Source organism: Parambassis ranga, unplaced genomic scaffold (assembly GCF_900634625.1).
Source record: "Parambassis ranga unplaced genomic scaffold, fParRan2.1 scaffold_27_arrow_ctg1, whole genome shotgun sequence".
NCBI lineage: Eukaryota > Metazoa > Chordata > Actinopteri > Ambassidae > Parambassis > Parambassis ranga.
In genome coordinates, this window is record NW_021144800.1 from 2,277,917 (window position 1) to 2,303,627 (window position 25,711).

Sequence of the window (25,711 nt, forward strand, 5' to 3'; positions counted from 1 at the left end):
ACAGCGTGTGCAGGAAAATGGATCCTAGTGTATGTGTTTCCTTATAAGACACTTATAACAGCGTGTTTTGTGATTTAATCAGTATACATGCTTTCCTATACATTATTGATGGCAGATACATATTGATATGCTACAGTTTTGCCTAGCAGACTTCACTCCCATTCAAATTTTAAAACTCTAACGATGGGCCGTCAACTAGTCCTGCACAGGGCCCAGACACACTTTCTGAGAGATCTTAGTCATGGTAGCTCCTGCAAGATCCACCCACAGAGGTCCTGAACACATAAAACTCAGATTCCAACCAGAACAGCAGCAGAACTGAAGAAGCCACTCGGGGGAGTGGGAAACATCTTCAAAAACAGTCCTGGAGTCCAGCTGCCTCGATTGAAACTCTTGGAAACGACTCTGACCTGATGAATGAGAGCATCCACAGATATACTTCTGTGATTGATAGATATGCACTCAGAAACCTGACAGTGCCAGAAAAGCTGTTTTGTGATAACTGCAGGGACACTTATATTAATGATATCTAGAATAAACACCAAGCATTCAAATGGAGCGACGTATCACACATGCCACAAAGATTCAATGTAGAGTTTGTTATTTGAGGTGCTTGCAGTCTTTCCTCAATTCATTTTGTGCTCTCTGTAATTATTTTGTTCTTTTTAATACAGTGTGATAGTATCACTCAGCTGCCTCTGCACACAATAGGTTCAAATAATACAAGAGGGGGTACATTTTAATGGGGCCCTGACACAGTAAGATAAACAGTCAATAATGGAGTATATATTTTTTCAATGAATAAATTAAATTCATACAAATTAAAAATCTATTTTTCTAATCATATATTCATAGCTCATTTAGATTTAATTCAGAATTCTGACTTTAAATTCAGATATACTAAATAATGAGGTCAAGATCTCCTTCCTCATCTCCTGCCTCTCCGGACGAGCCGAGGAGTGGGCCACCACGGAGTGGAATCGCCGCACCCCTGCCTGTGCCACCTACGCTGATTTCACCAGGGCCCTCTCTCAGGCCTTCCAACGTGCCCGCCCGGGTAGGGAGGCAACCCGGGCTCTGTTTAGGATTCATCAAGGAGGAAGGAGCGCCCTCGATTACGCTATCGAGTTTCGATCCTTGGCCGCTGACAGCGGCTGGAACCAGTCCGCTCTGATCGGAGCCTTCCTCAACGGTTTGAGCGAGAAGCTAAATGACAGAATAATTTCTTTAGAGTTACCTGAGACTCTTGATGAGCTGATAAACCTTGTAACCCGTATTGATAATAGACTACGTGACCGTACGAGGTCGGAACCATCACCCTGCTCCCGCTGCTGTAAAAGCACGGGGAAACACTCCCCCACCTCTCTAACCCGTCCTTCTTCTACCCCCACAGGTGACCTGCCAGCTGCTTCACGGGTGGAGGAGCCCATGCAGCTGGGTCGTAGCCGTCTGTCCCCGGCTGAGCGGGAGCAACGGAGACAGTCAGGTGAGTGTTTCTACTGCGGTCAGGGGGGTCACGTGGTCGCAGACTGCTCAAAACGCCCAAACGCCCCCGCTCATCAGTAACGGTGGGCAGTCTGATGAGCGGGAGTAAGCAGCCCAAGAATTCTAAATCATGTCTACTAAGTTCCACACTTATTTTCAAGGAGGGATCCACCTCCGTTCTTGCCCTTGTTGACTCTGGTTCCGAGCAAAATTTAATTGATCTTGAGCTGGCCAGGCAGGTGGGTGTTCGCCTGGAGCCTTTAGTTTCCCCCATCTCTGTTACCTCCCTTAACGGTCGCCTAGTTTCCACTGTTAAGTTTATTTCTGACCCCGTGCACCTTATTGTTTCTGGAAATCACCACGAGCACATTCGATTTTATGTTTTTTCTTCCCCCCAGAACCCCGTAGTTCTTGGTCACCCCTGGCTAGTTTTGCACAACCCGGTAATTGATTGGCCCTCCAGCCGCCTCACCGGCTGGAGTGATCACTGCCATGCCACCTGCCTGCGCTCAGCTCAGCACCCGACCACGAACCCTTCTGGCCCAGCGGAGACGCCGCCCTCTCCTGATCTGTCTCTCGTCCCTCCCGAGTATCATGACCTGGCTGCAGTTTTTAGTAAAGATCTCTCTCTCTCCCTCCCACCTCATCGGCCCTATGACTGCTCGATCGACCTCCTGCCCGGGGCCCCGTTGCCCAAAGCCCGGCTGTATAGCCTGGCCAGGCCGGAGCGGGAGTCGATGGAGCAGTATATTTCTGACTCTTTGGCAGCCGGCATCATCCGTCCTTCTTCATCTCCGGTGGGGGCGGGTTTTTTCTTTGTGGGTAAGAAGGACGGAACCCTCAGGCCCTGCATTGATTACAGGGAACTTAACCGCATTACTACCCGCAACTCTTATTCTCTACCACTCATGAACTCCGCCTTTGAGTCCCTCCAGCAGGCCCGCTTCTTTACGAAGTTGGACCTGCGCAACGCTTACCACCTGGTGCGCATCAAGGAGGGAGATGAGTGGAAGACTGCTTTTAACACACATCTGGGGCATTTTGAATACCTGGTGATGCCCTTTGGCCTCACTAATGCCCCCGCAGTCTTCCAAAACTTGATAAATGATGTACTCCGAGACCTTTTGTATCGCTTTGTTTTTGTATATCTAGATGATATTTTGGTGTTTTCACAGGGCCTGGCTGAACACAGGCGGCATGTTCGGCTAGTGCTCCAGCGGTTGCTAGAGAACCGCTTGTTTGTCAAGGCTGGTAAATGTGAGTTTCACTCTCCTTCTGTTTCTTTTTTAGGTTTTGTTGTGGCGGAAGGAGAGGTGAGACCCGACCCGGGGAAGGTCAAGACCGTGCTGGAGTGGCCGACCCCGTCCAGCCGGAAGCAACTACAAAAATTCCTTGGCTTTGCCAACTTCCTCCGGAGGTTCATCAGGGGCTACAGCACGGTGGCGGCCCCCCTCACGGGTCTCACGTCTCCTTCCGTCCCCTTCGTTTGGTCAGCCGACGTAGACGCCGCTTTCCATCGGCTGAAGGTTTTGTTTACCTCTGCGCCTGTCCTGATCCAGCCGGACCCCTCCAACCAGTTCATAGTCGAAGTTGACGCCTCAGATTTTGGGGTGGGGGCGGTCCTGTCTCAACGAGCACCGCAGGACAACAAGGTGCATCCGTGCGCCTTCTTTTCTCGCCGGCTTACTCCGGCAGAGAAGAATTATGACGTGGGTAACAAGGAGCTCCTCGCCATTAAGCTGGCACTGGAGGAGTGGCGTCACTGGTTGGAGGGGGCCGAGCAGCCCTTCGTGGTCTGGACGGACCATAAGAATCTGTCCTACATCCGGACCGCGAAGCGGCTAAATTCCAGGCAGGCGCGGTGGGCTTTGTTTTTTGATAGATTTCAGTTTGTTATTTCCTACCGCCCTGGCTCTAAGAACACCAAACCTGACGCCCTCTCTCGCATGTACGAGCCACCTGAGGCCCCCCAGGAACCAGAGACCATCGTGCCCCCCTCCTGCGTCCTGGGTGCACTTTCCTGGAACGTCACCAGGGAGATCCGGGAGGCCCAAGCAAGGGAACCTGATCCAGGTGGGGGCCCCCCTAACAGACTTTTTGTCCCCAGCAGCACCCGCTCTAAGGTTCTGCAATGGGCTCACGCCTCCCGCCTGACCTGCCACCCCGGGGCCCGCCGGACCGAGTCCTTCCTCCGCCGCCGCTTCTGGTGGCCCGGCCTGGCCAAGGACGTCCGTGAGTTTGTGGCAGCCTGCTCAACCTGTGCTCTGGCTAAGGTGAGCAACCAACCCCCAGCTGGAGAACTACACCCCCTTCCGGTGCCAGGTCGGCCATGGTCCCACATAGCATTAGATTTTGTCACTGGACTTCCCCCCTCTAAGGGCAGAACCGCCATCCTAACCATCGTAGACCGGTTTTCTAAGTCAGCACATTTCATCGCCCTATCTAAGTTACCCACCGCCTCAGAGACTGCCCAGCTACTAGTCAAGCATGTGTTCCGCCTCCATGGCATCCCAAATGACATTGTTTCTGACCGCGGGCCCCAGTTTGTTTCTCAGGTCTGGCGGTCCTTCTGTGCTGCGTTTGGTCCTTCTGCTAGCCTCTCCTCAGGGTTCCACCCCCAGTCCAACGGCCAGACGGAGAGGACAAACCAGGACCTAGAAGCCGCCCTCCGCTGCATCTGTGCCCGCCATCAAGCCACCTGGAGCTCGGACCTCCCTTGGGTAGAGTACGCACACAATTCTCTCACCTCCTCTGCCTCTGGTCTCTCTCCCTTTGAGTGCTCCCTGGGATACCAGCCCCCCCTCTTCCCGGAGGAGGAAACAGACATCTCCGTCCCCTCCGTTCAACACCATTACCGATGCTGCAGGCGTATCTGGAGGGAGGCCCGAGCTGCCCTGCTCCGCTCGTCTGCCCTGAACAAGAGGCTGGCTGACCGTCACCGCTCCAAGACCCCTGCCTACACCGTTGGACAGTCAGTCTACCTCTCCACTGCCCACATCAAGCTCCGCACTGAGTCCCGGAAACTTTCCCCCAGGTTCATCGGCCCCTTTGAGATAATCAAGATAATCAACCCCGTGTCTGTCAAACTCCAGTTACCACGCTCCATGAGAATCCACCCGGTGTTCCACGTGTCTCAGCTCAAGCCCCGCATCTCCAGCCCTCTTCAGCCTCCTGCCACACCACCTCCACCTCCAAGATTGGTCGACGGTCAGCCAGCCTACACCGTCCGGCGCCTACTGGATGTGAGACGACGGGGCAGAGGCCTCCAGTACCTGGTGGACTGGCAGGGCTATGGCCCTGAGGAGAGGTCGTGGGTCCCCACCTCCCGCATTCTGGATCCCTCTCTCATCCGCGACTTCCATCGCCGCCACCCGGACAAGCCCGGAAGTGCACCTGGAGGCGCACGTTGAGGGGGGGTACTGTCAGGGTTTCAGGTTTGAGCCAGGGCTTTTGTGTTGAGGTTGGTTTGTGTTACTTCCTGTTTTATTTTGGTATTTCCTGTTAAGTTCTGTATCACTGACTCTCCTCTCGTTTCAGGTGTCTTGACTTCCCCCTCCTTGTGTTCTCCCTCCTCCTCCTGGTGATTACCTGATCCTCCCTCATGTGTCACACCTGTGTCTAGTTGTCTACCCTGCTCCCTTTGTATTTAGTCTGCGTCCTCCCTGCACTCGGTGCCAGTTTGTCTCGTCACCTTGGGTAATGTGGGTGCACATTACCAGCCTTGACCTCGCGATCTCCTGGTAACTTTGCCTTGCCTTGTTCTGGACTCTCGTTTATGATCAAGTTTTGTTTTTGCATTTTTCCCACGTCAAGTGTGATTTTGTGTTTGGTCTTGAGACTGTTTGCCCTCCTGGCCTTTTTATTAAAGACTCTGCTCAGAGCACTGCACCGCATTCTGCGCCTGTGTCCTCTTTTTTTGCTAAGCCCTGACACATTTAGACTATTTCTTTCCCCAAAATCCTTAATCTAAACTCAGATTTCTGATTTTTGAGATGTATCCTGCTCCTGCAAAGTCTGAGGGAGAAATCCAATAGATATGCTATTTAAAGTTCAACAAATGAGGCACATAAATAGGACTCCTGCTCTACTGAATCACCTCCATCTCTACCACGTCTTCAGCCTGTCTCCTCTGACTGGATGCAGAAAAGAGGAGATAACTGATTTGTGGATTCCTGGCGTTGAAGAAAGGATTGATACACGAGGGAATTATGATGATAAGAGGCAGCACCATGGAGGTGGTCACGCTGCAGAGGGCTTCTCTCTTCAGCGTCATGGTAAAGATGATATGAAATATGATTGATGACAGCTGGAGCAACAACAGTGAGAGGTAGAGTCCTATGGTGCATCTGGCTCGGTGGTTGCTGGACTTCAACATTGTGTTCACGCAGAGTGCAGCCTGATACACACACACATAGCAGTAGCAGATGGCAAGCATGCAAAGAAACATTATTACATACAGGGGTCCAAACAGCAGCAGGTCCTCCTTTGTGGTGAGTGGGAGACGCTCTTTAATATGAGGGGCCGTACAAGACATAATACAGTCTGACACTCTCACACACACATATTCTCACTCTCACACACACATATTCTCACTCTCACTCACATATATTCTTACTCTCACACACACATATTCTCACTCTCACACACATATATTCTCACTCTCACACACATATATTCTCCCTCTCACATACATATATTCTCCCTCTCACATACATATATTCTCCCTCTCACATACATATATTCTTACTCTCACATACATATATTCTTATTCTCACATACATATATTCTCCCTCTCACGCACATATATTCTTATTTAACATTCATATATGTGTGTGAGAGGGAAAATATATGTGCGTGAGAGGGAGAATATGTGAGTGAGAGTGAGAATATATGTGTGTGAGAGAGAAAGAATAGTGGAAACGGAAGGCAGGTCTTTTGCTGCGCTGTGATTGGCTGAGAAGAAGGGGCAGGTCACGTTCAGGTCCCGACCGAGTATGGAAGGAGGGAATGAAGCAGTAGTACTTCAACAGGCAATTGGAGTATTAAGAAATATCCTCTCATCCCCTGAAACTGTCGCTTCCCTGTCATCGACCCTAGTACAGGACACGACCCGTGCAAATGCAGTCACGCACAGCTCATGCATAGAAAGTGAAATGAGAGAACTTTTCAGGCCTGGTAGCTCCCAGGTCGGATTAGCAAGAGAGGCGGCGGCTACACAAGGACAAACTGGAGGATTGCAGCGGCCTTTGCGATATCAAACCCAGAAACATTTTGGCAATTGGTGTACCCGGTCACGAAAAAGGTAAGAACAACTTCGAAGTTAGCAGAATGGTAAATTGACTGATTATATTCCAAACGTTAGCTACAAGCTACTATGAGCTACGTTTTGCTAATTTAGCATCTGCTGTTGATAAAACGTGCTGTAAGTTATTATTGCTTGTTGTTTTGGCGATTCGAATTCATTAGTGACTCAAAAGAATCATGATTACTGTAGATTAATCTTGCTGGAAGCAGACTGTATGGGTTATTATATAAAGCACTTTAGACAATGTGAACATAGACATGTTTGTAAATCATCACTTAAAGTTATCAGTTTGGCCCACAGTCAACCTACAACAATATCAAATAATATATCGCAATATATGCACATGTTAAGTAGGCCTATGTGAATTCATAGATTAAAAGAACAGTGTCACGTTTGTTTGTGCCACGTGTTCCAGGTGAACAAGCACGGAATGCAATTAAGGATAAATGTGTGCTTTGTTTTGCAGGCCCAGAACACATTATCATGACACTTTTAACAAAGATGTCATCCTTCTTCCCAGACCATCAAGCAGTGTTGTCGTCATGCATCGTGCAAAGCAACAGCTACATGAACAAGGACATATACTCAATGGATTTGAATTCCAGAAATCTTGGAACCAGACAACAGTAACTGAACAAATGAGGGAGGCCTTTGGGGGAAAACTCTCAGCTGATATAAAGTATTTACATTTATTTAACTCGTCATGTTGATATAAGTGTCTACTCAAATACAAATATATAATTTAATAACATTTAAATTAAATTCACATAACTTTTAATTTTGCCTGTTTTTCAGTCTAGAGTTTCTGATGGCATGTGGAAACAATCTGATTTTACCAAAACTGCGTGCTGGACAGGAACTGGATGCTAATCTTATACACAAAATCTACAAATCAAAAGCCCTATACATCAGGCCATCAAAGCCAATTTTGGTATATCACATTTGAATTTACCTGCAAATCATTGTAATAATAACCCATAAAAATGCTTGCATGGAATGTCTGATACTTTAATTTTATTCTTTTGTTTTTTGTCTTTCCAAGGATGACATTACAGGTAATACAAGCGAGGACAGCTATGATGAAAACACCAGTTCTGCAATGGAGCTGCGTTCTTCATCTCAGACAGAGAGGCACTCAAATGCATCTTTTGGCAGTTTGACCAGTCCGATTGATGCCGCTCCATCAAATTCTACTCCAGTTGTTCTACCTGTGTCAGTGCCCTCGTCTAGCCACAGCAGCATGTCAGCAAGTGGTTCCTCAAGTCAGCTGCAGGTGTCTTCAGTGGAAAACTGCTATACTGCCATTCAGCCTTCTGCCACATCTTTTGAAGGAATATCTTTAGTTGATTCACCTCTGGTCTTGTCCGGCCAAAATAGGTCAAGCCCTCTCAATCACAGCAGCAATTTACAAAGTACTTGTTCTGCAGTACCATCCACTTCCTCCACCTCAGCATATCATAATTCGGCAAACTATGATGGCTACCTTACAGTAATAGGTGCACTGTCTGATGTGTCTTCTGAAGATGAGGAAATGCACCAGGCTATCCTAGCAAGCTTGCAGAGTGAGAGGTTGGTAGTCAATTGCCTGTTTATTCTGCTGCATATCTTAGCTCTTTCAAGTAGTATTCTAATCCAAATGTATTTATTCTTGTTCATTTCAAAAGGACCACAGGATGTTCTGTGCCAGTGAGAGATATTTTGCAAGACCTTGCAACTCAAATTAACCATCAGAAGAAATGCAAGTTTAACATTAACCGGTCATCAGTGCTGGATGGAGCTATTAGAGGTTTTAAACGAGGGACATACAATCCATGTCACACCATTTCTGTCAGATTTTCTCATGACATGGGAGTAGCAGAAGAGGCTGTGGACTTAGGTGGACCAAGGAGAGAATTTCTAAGACTTCTAATGGATGCTTTGTCCAAGTCTCAAATGTTTGAGGGAGAAGAAGGGAAAATGAACTTGGCTTTTGACAGTAACGGTATGTATAGATTGTAGCATATCATTGATGAGATTCACATAATAACCACAATTTGTGCTTACATTTTGGTACTATGAAATAGGTTTTTGTCATTGAATGCTTGAATACACTATTACTTATGTGTAATTTCTTTTCTCTAGCCATGAGGGAGGACAGGTACTTAGTTGCAGGCAGGGCCATTGCTGTAAGCCTTGTTCACGGCGGTCCTCCTGCACGTTTTCTTTCCCCAACTCTCTTCTCTTGCCTTGTTGAGGGCCCGGAAATGGCTAAACCAGTTTTGGAAGATGTTGCTGATAGTGACCTGCATGAAAAAATTAAAAGGGTATCTCACTTTTAGTTTATGTTGTGCTGTATAATATGTGTGCCTTTTTTATACAACACATTTTTGTATGCATGTGTGTCTTGAAAGGTCATGGAGTGTGAAACTTTTGAAGACCTCCTAGCAACAACAGCACCACTTGAGGAGTATTTGGCCAATGCGGGCTGCTTGAGACAGTTGCGGAGTTTGGAAGACAAATATCTGCTTGCAGAAGACATCCTAATGTTTCAAGTGATACACAGAGTCCGTGGTCCTTTTGAGAGGTACATTTTTATCTTTTTTTGTGAAACCCTTTCTAATTAACCTTTAACTGTATGACTGCAATTTAGGGAGGTTTTGTTGCTGACCTTCTTTGAGGAGTGAGGGAGAGCAGAATGAGGAAGCTAGTTGACAACTGCTGTTTTTGCTGGGAAACTTTTGATGACAATGCAGTTACTAGTGATTATATTTTACAGATTTCGGGATGGACTGGGAAGCCTTGGGGTGCTGGACAAAATTCAAACCCACCCGGAGAGCTTTCGGCCCCTTCTATGTTGGTCTCCCACAACCCTCACAGCTGACCTCATTGACAGCCTTTTTACCATACGTCTATCTCCTGTTGGCAGCAATAGAAGGCAAGCTGAAGAAATGGTCGTTCCTTTTTGGAGAGACTACCTTGCAGATGCAGAAGGTTAGGTGACTTAAGTGTTGCTAGAGCTGTTTTTTCACTTGGTAATAATTCACCATATTGTCATTGTTTTGTTGTATTTTCTGATGCAATACTTTTTTGTCCAGATCAAGAAGGAACACAGAAGCTGGAGACAATTCTTGCCTTTGCCACTGGAGCCAGTGCTGTTCCACCAATTGGCTTCTCTCCGCAGCCTTCAATTGAATTTCTTCACCAAGAGCATGATGGAGGAAACCCCTCTAAACTTCCCATTGCAAATACCTGCATCAACTGTTTGAAGTTGCCACTGCACACTTCTTATGATGACTTTCAGGAAAATATGGACTTTGCATTGGGTAACACCCATGGCTTTGGCATAGCTTAAAGTGGACAGGCCTGCACTTCAAAATGTTAGTACCGGTTAAGTTTGTACTTTAAATTCTTCTGTTCTTTGGTTTCCATAATTAGGTGCCATCATATCTCTCTAGCTGTAGTTTGTTGTGTAGTTTCAGACAGTATTGGACCAAACTGAATTTACTGAGGTTAAAAGTAAGTAAATATTGCAACATTTCCATTGTTTGTCAATGCTCCCACTGCTTTGGATCAAACATATAATGCTGTTGAGTCAGTACCTTTCATTTTTCTCTGATAACTTGACCAACTAAAGTTGATTTACTGGATTACAGAAATCCAACGTAGATAATATAAAGTTTTACTGTTTATCTAACAGTTACTGTACAAGCATATTAAGGGGACATTCTGAATAAGCTAAATATAATCATAATGACAGTATTACTAGTCATTCCCCTTCTAAGCTTTCACAGATTTTGTTGATACAGATATTGTTCATTACCACAACAAAGGTGATACAATAATTTGTTTATTGAGTTTCAGAAACCCATCAATAAAATTGGTTTTCAGATGTGTTTCACGATTTGTTTAACATTCACACTGACATTCATTAAACATGAAACACAGTTGTAAAATGTAAACATGCAAGTGAGCTCACAGAATTATAAAGGTTTTAACATTCTATAACAATTCATCCAATGGAAGAAAACTGAAACCATAGTAAATAAGTAACGCATGCTTGCATTTTCTGTTGATGTGAATATGCTAAAATCTATTTTCCAAATCGGTTATTCAGTGGAATATTTATTTAATACGGCTATCCAGAATGTTGTATAGCCAACTTACAGAATGCCTTCAAGAAAATGCACAAGGTTGCAAAACAGATCTATACCATGATTACCATCATCTTCAAATGGATTAAAATTCTGCACAAGTGTATTCATTGTTGTGTTTCTGATGGTAATGTTAATTGATGGAACAACAACATTATTGTTTGTAATTAACTCTGACTGGAGACTGTTATCATCAAGAGAAAAATTGCTGTCCATATCAACAATGCCATTCATGCTTGGGTTATGCATCCCTGCATTGCTGACTATACCCCTTTGCCATAGCTGTAGAGGAGTTTGACCCCCTTGTGTTGAAAGGCCATGGTTATTCCACTGGTTCTGAAATTCAGTGGCAGCTCTTTGAATTCGTGGCAAAAAAATATAATGAACACAAAACAAATGCAACTCATTAAGTGAATCTAATATACCATGCCCCTCCATAAAGTTGAAAAGATTAATGAAATGACATGAAACTACTCGATTTAGCTCAGCCCATAATCTCTCAATTCTTTGATTATGAACTGACCTGCCAGTAATAACGCTACGTCTGTTTAATCCTCTCCTGCAAAGCATGAAACGGGCAACACCAGTGTTTTCAAGTCCATGGTCACATCTAACCCTGGAGGGTAGTCCAAAGTTGTGAACACCATCAATGAATAGTGATAAAACACTAGAGGCTCTGTTGTTGTCTACACAAGCAAGGTAGATGATTGTTCGACTGAAACCATCCACACAGCCATGGAACACCATCCTCCATCTGACAAGTTTGTGGTTTCCATCTATGTGCCTACAAGAGAAGTTGAAATCGGTGTAAACTATGAATACTTGTAATACAATGCCAAACACTAAAATATTTTTAATATGTTCTTTAGCTTATGATAATTAGCTGCAGGTTTAAAATAGTGAATACATGTTATGTTAATTCAAATTTATTCTTTTATGAATTTGCTCACCATAATTGATTGGGAGATGAAACACTGTAAATCCGCCGACGTATTGCATGTCGCCTTCTGAAGGACCGTCCAATGGGGTCAATTTCCTGCAGACTTTGGCGGACCCGCCACCTTTGAATATGTATCCCACGTGACCTCAAGCTCCCATGCACATATCGTTCACCTGCATTTGTGGTATGCTGAAGAATTTCACCAACTACTCTGTTCAGGTTTTCATTTGACAGCGTTGTATATGACATTGGTGGAATGCCAAGCAGCTGTCTATGTCTGTAGAGAGTCCGGCTGCTTACCCCTACGCATGTTGCAATGTTTTGCCAGTTCATTCCAAGGGACATTAAATGGGAGATTTGCTCAGCCGAAATACTGTATTGAGGTCTGCCTTGATATCCAGTCCTGATAGATGGTGGCAATAATTCATAGCTGTTCTCCAACCTGGTTCTTTGTCTGGTTTCATAAGTAGTCAGCAAAAAATGAAGACATCTATGCAAGAATTGTAATGTATTGACTACTTCTCTGTTTCTTACATCTTCAACAAATCTTGATATGGACAAAAATCCAGATGAGGTCTGAGTGTGATCATGGAGATCCCTGTGCAGTCTTTCCTGAACAAAAGGCTCTGTAGATGCAATTTGTATTTGTTCAATACATTCTAAGACATTATTAACAAAATATATAATGTAATTTTCATTGCTACTTACTCCAATAATAAAAAAGTCCACTTGGAAACAAAACAGGATGATTTTGACTAGCATCATTTTGAGTTTCTGCTGATAGCATGAAAGGACACCCTAAGCATACTGTTTTTTATACTTCCTGGTTTGTGAATGACTTCCTGCTTAGGGAGGAACTTCCTGTTTTGAGAGAAGAATATATGTGTGAGAGAAGAATAAATGTGTGTGAGAGAAGAATATATGTGTGTGAGAGAAGAATATATGTGTGTGAGAGAAGAATATATGTGTGTGAGAGAAGAATATATGTGTGTGAGAGAAGAATATATGTGTGTGAGAGAAGAATATATGTGCATGAGAGAAGAATATATGTATGTGAGAGAAGAATATATGTGAGTGAGAGTGAAAACATATATGTATGTGAGATGAGAATATATGTGAGTGAGAGAAGAATATATGCATGTGAGAGAAGAATATATGTGAGTGAGAGTGAGAATATATGTGTGTGAGAGTGAGAATATGTGTGTGTGAGAGTGAGAATATGTGTGTGTGAGAGTGTCAGACTGCATTATGTCTTGTACGGCCCCTCATACTTTAAGGGAGACGGCCTCACACACGAGACCACTGGTTGGCTGCTGGGAAACAAACTTCATCTGGCTGAGCACCAACCCGGCATAAGCGCTCATGGTCCCGCTCAGCAGCCAAGTCTCACTGATGCTCATGTAGATGTTGCGAGTGTTGACCAATCTGAGGTATTGAATGCCATGGCAGATAAAAATGTATGTAATCACATGTATGTATGTATGTATCTGGTCTGTAGTGTGTGAAGTTGTGTTTGTTACTACAGACAGGGGTCCAAACAGCGGTGGTTGCTGGACTCAGCAGCCAAGTCACACTGACGCTCATGTAGATGTTGTGAGTGTTGGCAGATAAAAATGTACACTGTAAAAAAAATCTGTGTATTTTACGGTAAAATACCAGCAGCTGTGGTCGCCAGAATTTTACAGTGAAAAATAAGATGTGGACGCATAACAGATTACAGTAGGACTTTTTGATAACCGCACGTTTTACAGTAGAAGAATGTTGTGTATTTACAGTAAATTACAGGGAATTATACAGATGTACTGTAAACCTGTTTACGGCAGTTTACCTTAAAGTTACCAACCATCATGTGAATCTGGTTACAGTTATTTTCACTAAAAACAACGGAAATTTGCATTAAAAAATACACACTCCTGTAGACCTAATTACAACACATCTCAGTAATAAAGCAGGACACCTGTGTATTATATTACGGCACTTTATTAAAAAGTTCAGTTTTACGGTAAATTACCGGCAGCTGTGGTTGCCAGGATTTTACCGTAACAAATACATTGTGATGTATATGGCTACATAGGAATTACGTTAATTTTACAGCACAAGTTAAGCTGACTCAATAAAAACATTTTCAGCCTGCTCACATAGCAGTGCCACAAAAAAACAGGCCACTTGCCCATCAAGAGTATGAAGAGTAATCAGTCCAAACCTCACCCAACAAGCCAGAGTCAGTCAGAATGTCTGGAACCTGGAACCTGTGTCTTGTCTCCACTTCTGCTCAGACTGCTTGGATGTTGTCACTCAGGCACAACCCTCTCTGCACACACAAAAGAAAAAAGCAATGCTTTAATAATAGTACATTCATAGCGACACAGCCTTCTAGTTCAACTGAACATGAACTACAAAGAAACCACGGCACTCACCAGCAATCTGAAAATATAGGTTAGTTGGACAATTTTATATGGAGGTAGAACCGTGCCCATGTCTACACTAAGGTAATATCAGTGTTCCATATATGAAATGTAAAGGTGAACAACATGTGTAATACCCACATATACCAAAGCATGAAACGTTTTACAATTGACAAAAATAGACCTTGAAGCATCAATCTTTTGAACTGTCTTGTCTCATATATGTTGGCGGGCTTGTAATCAGCCTTTTCACCTGAAACAGATCAAGGTTTGAGACATTTTATCCACCTAGTGGTGCTCACCTGTATTTGCAGTTGACAGACTGTTGTCTGAACCATTGTGTCTGGGATTGGGATCTGGGATTAGAGCTTCAGTATATTTAAATAAGCATATTAAACAATGAATAAATGGCAATATATATTGGAAGTATATAATAAATAATATAGTCAAATATTTTAAGTAAAAAAATAAACATTTGTGTTTAAGATGATAACTTCACTAAGCAATCATCTAGTTTATAGATGATTGCTTAGTGAATAACAATAACTGCAGCTATTTGTGCATCTTTGTAAGCACCTCCCATTAACACACTCATTGACACAACTACTGCAACTATTAAAAGCCTTACACAAGCATACTGCAACCTGGCAAATTCAAATGATTGTTACAGTGTTTCCCGAAAAAATCTATTACATTATACTGTAAGTATAACACTTTGTATTTTTTTACAAACACATTACATATTTTAACATCTCATTTTGTATAAATGAAGATGTGTTTTTGAATGGTTTTGTTCCGTAACTTTAAAAGTGAGTAACAAAAAAATCTGTCATTTCCTCTGAAACACATTTCCTTCCTAAAACACAGGTCTGATCTGGCCTTGGGTTGTGAACTGAGAATTGTAGATCATGCCTTTTCGTGTGCACATAGTCTCAAATGTTGTGCAGTTCTCAGTGCAGTCGTATTCTATTCTATCTTTTTGTTGCTGGGTCATGGCCACACTAAGGCTTGCAGTGCATTATTGCAAACCTTTCAACCCTTTCCTGTGGCAGTTCTCTGGAACACAGAGCACACAGCAGCATTTAAAATGACCAGAAACCTTTGTTTGTTTGCTTTTCAGTCTCAGTATGTTCCTGCCCCAGTGCATCATGGACTGTCTGAAGCCAAATGACAAGGCTGATGAGCACATACATGAGAGTGCAGACTGGGTTTAAGTCAATGCTACTGCACTCCAGCAGCATCCTTAATGCAATACATGTACTTCAAACTAATCCTAGCCACATATGCACTTAGTACCAAACTGCACGCTGCAAGCTGTTAAAGTCATGTATGTATTTCAACTGATTGTAAATGTCTAACACAGCAACATTTAAACTTTGCCTTGTTGGTCCTATCATGAGCTACATATTTACAATAAATGTGTTTAGTGTTGGTGGAAGCAACAATACTCCAGATGACCAGAACATGTTTTAAAATGACATTAACTGTGAGAAATGTAGGTAGAAAATAATCATTTGTACACATCAAATATTTAGTAGAAAAATCCCTGAATGTGCTTTTACTCAGTCTGCAAATGCAGCTGTCACCTTAAGAAGAGTTTAACAGCAACTCACTGTACACACCTGAACACAGATCTTGCAGTGTGAGCAGGTTTTGGATGCACTTAACCCTCAGGTCACTGTGGACTTCTTTGTCCAGTGGGTATTTTTGCCTCTTTACCCGGCACCATTGTATCTGTGTTGGTGCATATGGCACAGTTTGTGTAACAGAGACTCTCTCTAGACACATTGTCCAGTGTTATATGGTTTTGCAGTGTTTCCACTTGAAAGGATGACTCTTTGTGACTGAAGGTCAGCTGGACTCCACTCAGTCATCGCTTTATTTCTGCTTTGCTTTATTGAATCTTGTAGTGTCAGAATCAGGTTCAGATCAGATCAGATCAGGTGAAAAACCTCAAAAAAACATACAAACAAATGTTCAGAATTGAAAGATGAAAGTGACAGTGCATATTTTAGCAGCTAGCTTAGCACACTATGCAGGTAAGTGCACTTTAAATGAAGGACTGTATTTGAACAGACAGTTTGTGTAACCAGTTCTAACAGTATAAAAGTGAATTACAGTATAATAATGATGAAATCTGGACCAGAATCAGAAGAAACCAAATTGGACAGGAGCCACTGTGCTGAGCAGCAATAATGAGGCAGACACAAGAGGAACAGTTGAGTAGCCACTCTTATATTATTACAAATGACAAGATCATTTGTCTGGTTTGTACAAAAATATCAAATAACTCAAAGAGTTAGGAAAAGAAAAAGAAATAGTGTGCACACTATAAAAATGACAGATTTCCCGTTGGGGCCCTTAAACCAAAATCAAAATGGTCTCAGGTATATGGGTTGTAGAGTTACGGCAGTTCACCTTGTTCCAAGGATGCTTGTTCTGTGATGTAAGTGTGAATGGGTGTGTATACGTGGATATCTACTCGGTGCTGGAATCTCTTCAGGGGACTTGGCTCGCCATCGGTTTCAGCACAGATGTTGGTCCTGGACAACATCCGTCCTCAAAAAAAAAACCCTGACCTACAGACCAGGTCAGAAAATGACATTCAACACCATGAATTCTCAGATGCATCATTCAGGACATCAAATGTCAGAAACATAAGTCTTTCCATGTAACTCTGACATTAATCTTAATCTCTATTCAAATCTCAAATCTAACTTTCAGTTGTACAACATTCAGTACATCTAAGTATATCATTTCTGAGAACTTGGCATTAAAGTGCTCAAACATTCACTACTGTTCATGTGAGCAGTGTTTCAATAACACTTATGGTCTTATGGTCTTTTTATACCTGGCTACGTCTGCCACTAATGTCCCTGAACATGTTTGGATTCCACAGCTTTAGTTTGAAGCAGTGTTTTACTAATAATTTATGCTTTTACCACATGTTTAAATCAATCTTATCAAAATAAGATTGATCAGAATAAGTGCCGACGTCACAGGTTGAGGAGAAAAAGGGCAATCGGGCAGTTCAACACAAATTTTAGAATTGAACTGTAAATGTTTCTGATCCATCACCAGAACACTGGGAAACACATTTACTACCCTTTGTGTCATCAGGGACAAAAATGTCCGCTTCTAAAAACTGCTCTAAAAACTGAACAGATTCATATTTTTCTGCATCAATATGTGGAACAACTTCAGGACTGCTCAGAACTACCAAACATGACATCATTGGAGGAGTTTAACGCTTTAAATGCCAGGTAGATTGCATGATGCAAATATTTCATGTAAACATGCACAAAACAAGTTATTTTACAAGTTGGGAGGCTCAGGCATTATTTTATATCTGTCATGTCAAAGTTTATCCAAAATATTGAGTTGGAGTTATTAGTGTTTGTATTGCAGCAGTTTTAAATGGTGTTTTCCACTTAGGTCCATTAACTCCTATTATAATACTACATTTTAATATCAGAGCCATAACAACATGGAATCATGCATTTCTTAATGTAAGGGTTTCATTTGTGAGGACATGTCAAAGTTCATGATCATAAATTCAGCTTCACATTCTTCATTTCACTGCTTCTAAGACAAAAACATGTTCTGACCTGAAATCACAGTCAGTGATTCAAATGAAAGTGAAACATCATCAACATTTAAAGCACAAAGTTGAAGCTGCTGTCACTTCCACACACTCTGCTTCTACACACAGCACAGACTCACTGAGGAACCAGGATACAACCAGAACCCAGCATGTAGAGGCTGAGTGAATGTGGTGCTGAAGGTGTGGAGGTGGATCAGTGTGTCAGAGGAGACTCTGTAGAAGGACAGAGTGCCAGCAGGACAGTCCACATACACTGCTGCTCTGTGAGAGACAGAGGAGGAGGAGATGGATGTTCTTCTGTTATTGTGACAGACAGAGTAACCAAGAACATCAGAGCAGATCAGACTCCAGGACTGATTGTTTCCTCCAAACATGCAGTCATCACTGCGTCCTTTCCTTCTGATTCTTCTGTAACTCACTGATATATAAACCCATCCTCTCCACTCGACCTCCCAGTAACAGCGACCAGTCAGAACATTTCTACACAGCAGCTGATGGTACCAGTCAAATCTGTCTGGATGATCAGGATATGGCTGCTTCTCTCTCACATGTGTCACCTTCCTGTTGTTGTCAGACAGTTTGAGCTTTCTGTGCACTGAGTTTGTGTCGACTTCAAGTTGACAGAAATCTGATGGAGAGAAAAAGACACAGCTGCAGTTTATCATCTGACACATCTGATGGCTTCATTCTGTCTTTACTGACTGATGTGTTGTTCATTCATACAAAGTTTATCATCAGACTTTTTGTCACTAATGTTTGAATGAACAAACACACAACTATCAGCTTTGTGTTCAAACACAAACTGGATATTTGCAGCAATGTGAGTAAAGACAGACGACACATTTAGAACATGAGAAGAACAGCAGCATCAACTGTATCATTGGATAAAGAGCATCATCCAAAAGCTCCTTCATCAGAGTCTGGAGGAGGATCTGGACTGAAAGACCAGACTCAGACCTCCTGATCTATCCTGATATTGTTCCACTGTTACTATTGTAAATACTTATTCCGCTTCTGTATTATTCTCCTTCTTCTGGACACATTTTCAGCAGAACTAGTCCCACAGCTTTAATGTGAGCGACCTGAAACTTTTACAGGACGTCCGGCTGTACCGGGACACCTGTGCTGTGACTTTTCTTTCCGTTCCGACGTACGGTTTTCACGTAAATCGCAAAAAACCAGTGGGCGAACGACATAGACGGTGAATGGGGAGAGAGAGAGAGAAAAAGGCAAAAGTCACAAAACCAGGAAGCCGAAAACTGAGGGAGCCGTTTCCATGGTAACCTCCACAGGTGCTCTGACTGACTTCTCTGATGACATCATCAAAGATGGCCGCTCCCATTAACAATGCATTGGGTTCATTCAAACCAATGTAACTTCACTGTATTGATCCATACAGAGGCAGACACACACACACACACACACACACACACACACACACACACACACAGACACACACACACACACACACACACACACACACACACACACACACACACACACACACACACACACACACACACACACACACACACACAGATTTTCAAAATAAAAGCCTCCAAATCATTACAGACCTTACTAGGCCTGGTAAACTACATACAAGCCACCCAGAAATATGCAGACACACACTATACACAGCTGCCAACACACAGACACACAAACATGGATTTTCAAAATAAAAGACCCTGCACAATAACAGGATATGGCTGACGTGTAGATTTTCAAAATAAAACACTTAAACCTGTTTTAACCAAGCGGCAACCTTCGGGGCTCAAAGTTGAAGCCCATGCGGAAGTGTCAAAACTTGTAATTCACGCTGCAACAGCTGGGGGTTGGCTCCAAAAGCGAGTAATTTCCCATAGACTCCCATGTTAAAATGGCCGATTTCACAGCAGAAAAGAACATGTTTACAGCATGTATATATAGCATATACATGTTTCTGTCTTTTACCAAACTTCATAAAATAGCAGCCAAAGTCACATCCACATCTTTAGGATTCCTCCATTCAGAATGAATGGAGAAGCTTGGGGCCTATTAAACCTTATATAAAACCAATCAGAAACACTGTAAAAGCATGAAATGTCATCAGTGGCATCTTTCACATATGCCGGTGATCAGGAATGAGGTTTGGTGGTATATAATGGGGCGGACCGGCAGCAGAGTGTGGGTGAGCGCGCATTGGCCCACTCAAAATGTCTTGTGAAATTTTCTAGGTTATATATACAATAGTTATTTCTATTTTCTTTCCCGTTTGGTTCTTCTGTCCTTATGTTCCTTTCTTTGGTTGGGAGTGTTGGTGCATTATCATTGAGGGTTTTTCCTGTAGAACAGACCAAAAGTCCAGTTCATATGTTCACTGGGCCGAAGCCTCTGGCATAAAATCAATAATGTCATAATATGCCACCAGTACTGTTGTCCACAGGATGAAATCACACCTTTAAAAATTATTATTATTTATATATATTTAACATTTCACCACAAGATGGCAGCAAACATGGTCAAACTCACCACCCTGTTTGCCAGTGATCTGTGTGTTTTTTTTTTTTATTGCCCATTTCTAAAATGGCAAGTGTGAGTAAGAAAAGGAAGGTTGACAGCGAAGGCCGAAGTTTCAGGACAAGTGGAAATGGAAGAAGAATGTGAGGGCAAGACATCTTGCACATTGAAACCTGTGTTGGAGCCAGACCTGCCCCCTTTACTGCAGCTGAGAGCCCAGTCTCTTCCTTCTCATCAGAGGTCCCTCGTTAATCGCGGGGTTACGTTCCAAAAATAACCAGCAAAAGGTGAAATCCGTGAAGTGATGGGCTTTATTTTTTACAGTTATTCTAGATGCTTTAATGCTTTAAGGCATTTGTTAAACAATCAAATCTTTTTTCCACCCAAAAAGCTATAGAAAGAAGGGAAGAAACGGTGCAGGGAAACATGGTGGATAACGTGTTTGTCACGACCTGGTGTATTTTTGGTTTTGTTTTCCTTGTTTTGGGTTTAATCTGTGTCTGTGTCTGTTATTGTTATTTTCCTGTTCTAGTGTTTTGTTTAGTTCTTGTGTCTTGTCTTGTGCTTCCTGTTTTGTGTTTTACTTCCTGTGTTTTCCCTCCTTGTTGATCACCTGCCCCGCCCTCATGTGTGTCACCTGTGTATCGTATCTACAAGGTAGAAGCCTTGTTGATGCTTTGTTTTTTGTTCTCGCCTTTTTTCGCCATGTGCCGGGTTTTCTTAATCTAGTTTTGCCACGCAAGTGTTATTTTTAGTTAGTTATTTTGGACTCTTCTCTTTGACCACACTGAGAGAGATTTTTGGTTTTTGCATTGTTTTGCCATCCTGGCCTTAAATAAAAGACTCTTGAACTTTAATCCGATCTGCGTTCTGCACCTGTGTCCGCTCCTCTGACAAGCCCTGACAGTGTTTTGTTAAAATTGATTAAAAACTTTAAACAGAGACCCCGTGTGAAACTTATTTTGGTGGTAACTCGTTTTCTTAAACAGTGGCGTTTCTCGCCCTAACCCTAACCCTAATAATGCTGCTCACAGCTCAGTGTCTCAGTGTCTTCACTCTTCAGTCCATCAGTCCAGTCTGACCCTTTGGATGAGATTCTTTGTGTCTGAGTCCTGCCTGCTTTTGGACTGTGGAGCTGTTTATTCCTGTGTTTGGACCTTTTCAACCCTTTGTGGTCTCTTATTGGATTTTGTCTTTTGTCTGCTTTGGTTGTCTCTGTTATGTCCCAGGCTGAGGGGAAACCCACACACAGCATGTCTGCACCTCCCCACTCGTCCCCACTCTCAGATCGGCAGCTACACAGGCTGGTTTCAGTGTTAGGCTGCAGTTCATGAACTCAGAGCTGAGCAGTGCCCAAACAAACACAGAGACACTACAACACACTAAAGCTCCCTAACAAGAGAAAAAAGGAAAACCAATGACAAAGCTGGAACCTAAAACTCCTGCTGGGGAGTAATAAACTCCAGTAAACACCAAAGAAATCCAACCGCCGAGGCTGCGCTACAACAGCTCTGATGGACTGATAGAACACTGACTCATGCACAATAACATGAGGAAAGACTGAGTCAAACTTACACTTCCTCAGCCCAGGTTTTAACCTCTGCTCTCCACCATGCTCCACCCTGCAGGAAGAAACACAGTCAGAATGATTTTCAAACTGAGTCCAAACTGCTGATCAACATGAAGCAGAGTTCCTCAGTTTGTCAGAGACACACAAACAGACTGAAACTCATCTGTGTCGACTCCAGAAGAGTCTCTCCTGATCTGCTCTGTGTTTATTCATGTCCTCCATTCTGTGAAATATTGCTCTCTGTCAGTGCTTTACTGTAAAATCCTCTTCATGCAGCAACAGTGTAGGTTTGATCTCAGCATTGTGCATTTATCCAAAGCAGCAAACAAGCCACACTGTCTCTGACTGTTTGTTCCTTTCACTCTATATGCAAACACAAGCCTGGTTCACATGTGTCATGGATGGAAGAGTTTCTGACACACTTCAAATAAATACATTCACTCATGTCTGTGTGTAGTTTTTACAGTGATAATATTGTAGTGTCTCCCTGCTCTCTGTCTCTGACTGAAGGAACTCCTCCTTCTACCATTGTGTTGTTGTCTCCTCTGAAGCTTCACATATGGATTGTTTCAGGAACATTTGTTTGTGGAAATAATTCAGTGGTTCTTACAGCTGAGGACATTAATAAGTAGGGCATCATTTAGTATTTGATCTGCACTAAGTGTGACTGAAAATCAGTCTGTTTGTATTTTGACATGAAGAACGTGTAGAAAGAAAAGTGAAGTTAACATGATGGACACTTAATGATGGAGGAAGATGAACATCAGGGATCAGTGATTATTTCTTCTCTGCAGTTTCAGTCCATCCATCAACAGCTGTGGATATATGAGCTAAACTGACAGACTGAGGAGGACTCATGCTCTGTGGTCTCTGTGTACCTGAGAGTCTTCAGACTACAATCTGGACTGTTGAGTAAAGCAGACAGCAGCTCCACTCCTGAGTCTCCTGGATGATTGTAGCTCAGGTCCAGCTCTCTCAGATAGGAGGGGTTGGAGGTCAGAGCCGAGGCCAGAGAAGCACAGCCCTCCTGTGTGATCAGACAACCTGACAGACTGGAGGGACAAAACATGTCATGAACTCAAGAAGAAAGAAGGAAAATCCAACAGATCTTCAACATGAACATGAAGCAGAATTTAACTGATGATCAACAAGCTGGATCCTGACCTGAGAGTCTCCAGTCTGCAGTCTGGAGTCTCCAGTCCACGAGACAGCTGCTTCACTCCTGAATCCTGCAGGTCATTATTATTCAGATCCAGCTCTCTCAGACTAGAGGACTGGGAGCTGAGAACTGAGGACAGAGCTTCACAGCTTCTCTCTGAGAGGTTACAGCTGCTCAGCCTGAAAGAAATGAAATGTGTACATTTAACAATACTGAATAATTGTAAGAAGTAGAGCAGTGCAATGAAAAAAACAATTCTACAACATGAAAGGACACTATTGTCTAAGCTTAGTAATGTCAGTGGTTATAATTTGTGAATTATGTTTGTACATTTTTTATTATTAATCATCTGTCATTTCTATGGCAGAGAACAGGAATCAGCCAATCAGAAAAAAATGTATTGTTGCCAGGTGAGGTCTGAGATTCAGCTGCAAGCACACGTGCAGCAGACGTTATGGCATATAGGGCAGGCCAGGAGTGAGAGACAGGGAGCGGGTTTCCTTCTATATTGATCCTCCCTCTGTGTTTCAGTCACTTCATGTGAACTGATTGTGTGCTGATCAACACAAGCAGACACATCAGCACAGATTCATGTGAACTAAGTTACCTGTTGTGCAGCTTTTTTTGGAGGCTTTGGGTAATCTGTTTCTAATCTGTTTAATCTGATCTGTTCTGTGAAGTCTCTAAAACCTGACAGTGCAGCTGATGGCCTCATTGGGAATACAGTGAAACAGAAATGTGGTTTTTGTGGTTAAAGTCATGGTGGCACAGAGGTAGACAGTAACAGATGTAAACATTTTGTTCTAATAACCTGTTAGTGTAGTGCCACCATGAGGCTGACAGAACTGTTTCATTTTCAGTTGGTTTTATATTTGTCATCATGGCTTAAAATAAATAAGGAGTTATTGAATCTCTCAGTAATAGTTGTTGAGTTAACCCTTTACTTCTGTCAGTATAATAGCTGTTGAAATCCACCAGAATGCAGGAAATGGCTTCTACTTCATCCAAAATGTTCTGGGGGAGGTAACTCTGATACTTTTCCACATTAAAACCATACAGCCTGTCCTTATTAGCTTTAGATATGATTCCAGCCTCAGACCTTTATGGTGTATTTCCAGGCTATTCTTTAAGGTCAGTGACTTCATATTGTTCATCTTCAGCAGTTTCTGTTTCATAACTTCCTAATGTTCAAAGGTTTTCTACTTTTCACAATAAAACAGCTTCATCTATTCAAAGTGTTTCAGCAACTTAAATTCAGACTGCAGATTCTCCAGCAATTCAGAGCAATCCTTCACATCATTCAGAGCAATGCTTCAGCTGCAGCAACCAAACTCACATTTTCTGCAGGAAATGCTTTCTAGTTAACTTTGTGTTCATAGTGTGTCAATTCATATTTTCGTCTTGTTTAATGAGTTGCAGTTTAATGTTATAGATGTACTTGCACAATCCATCATCATTTAATCTCTTGAGTGAAGCCTACATCTAGAAGGTTTCATTCCTAAATGTGTTTTGTTTGTAACCCAGTTTAAAATCCCCACATGTTTTAATGAGTGTTGATCATTTCAGTTCAAGTTTAAGTGTGTAAGCATTTAAAATGTGATTTCAAAGGGTAAAAAAGTGTTACATGTTTGTTGTGTTATGTTAAAGAATGTTGCTGAAAGATGTCCCACCAGCATAGATGGGGTTAATAACAAGTGACAGGACCGTGAGCACAGTGTGACACAGACTAGGAGAGGTGTGTCGGAGAAACATGTGTAACACAGAGATTTTCTGTCTTCATTTCTAAGTTAGCAGTGCACAAAACGGTGTGTAACTTGTGTCTTAAGGTTGTTGACAGGACAATCTGTGAGAAGAAGTCTAGCAGCATACTGAGAGGCGGGAAGACTTTCAGCACGAAGTTCAGACGGTTCATGTTTGGTGCTAATGCTAAAGCTAGCTGTTAGCCACCTGGAAGAATAGATTCAAGTCAGTTGATGACAAGTGTTAGGTGAAGGATTTTATTTTGTATGATGTTGTGGGTCCACATATCTAGAAGTGTGTCCCTAATATGAGTTTTCATTTCTGTATGCATATTAATGTAATGTGTTTTATAAGTACTTATGTGTTAAGTAAGTTTTACAGAAGATCAAAGGAAGACAGGTATACTGAATGTATTGACAAGTGTGTAATTTCCCTACTTCTCATAGACTTTTGTAATTCATTTCCTTTGTTAGCTGTTGTCTGCTCTTTGGAGACAGCTCTGGTTGATATCAAGCTAAGGTTGTAAATCCAGATCTTGATTGAAAGAATGTGTTCACCTCCATGACCCCATTTTACGACCCACCCTTCCTGTGAGTTTGTTTTCCTGGTTACTTTCAGATTTGACCCACAGCTTATGAGATGTTAGGACTTAAAGTGAACTTACATGGGGGAAGATGTAAGCTTTTATGGGGCGTCATAAAGTCACTCGTATGGTACAGTGATCATTCTCCTGGAGAACTTATCTTCAACTTAGGTTTACGACTGACAAAAGGGGACCCCCTGCTATTTCTTTCTGTTTTATCCTGACTCTAAGGTTTAACCATTACCAAATAAGGTAAACTAAATATCAGTTGAGCTGACCCCATTGGTGCAGAGT

The 25,711-nt window shown here is 42.7% G+C and overlaps 1 protein-coding gene across 1 annotated transcript; it reads left to right on the plus strand.

The window, feature by feature from the left end:
- Nucleotides 1–6,434: 6,434 nt before the first annotated feature.
- Nucleotides 6,435–10,121, plus strand: LOC114430725 (uncharacterized). Its single transcript, XM_028398689.1, has 9 exons — nt 6,435–6,787; nt 7,257–7,469; nt 7,586–7,721; nt 7,833–8,359; nt 8,452–8,771; nt 8,912–9,093; nt 9,181–9,353; nt 9,546–9,760; nt 9,865–10,121. Exons 1-9 carry the CDS (start codon nt 6,480–6,482, stop codon nt 10,119–10,121), a joined length of 2,331 nt encoding a protein of 776 aa, XP_028254490.1. The 5' UTR covers nt 6,435–6,479.
- Nucleotides 10,122–25,711: the final 15,590 nt, after the last annotated feature.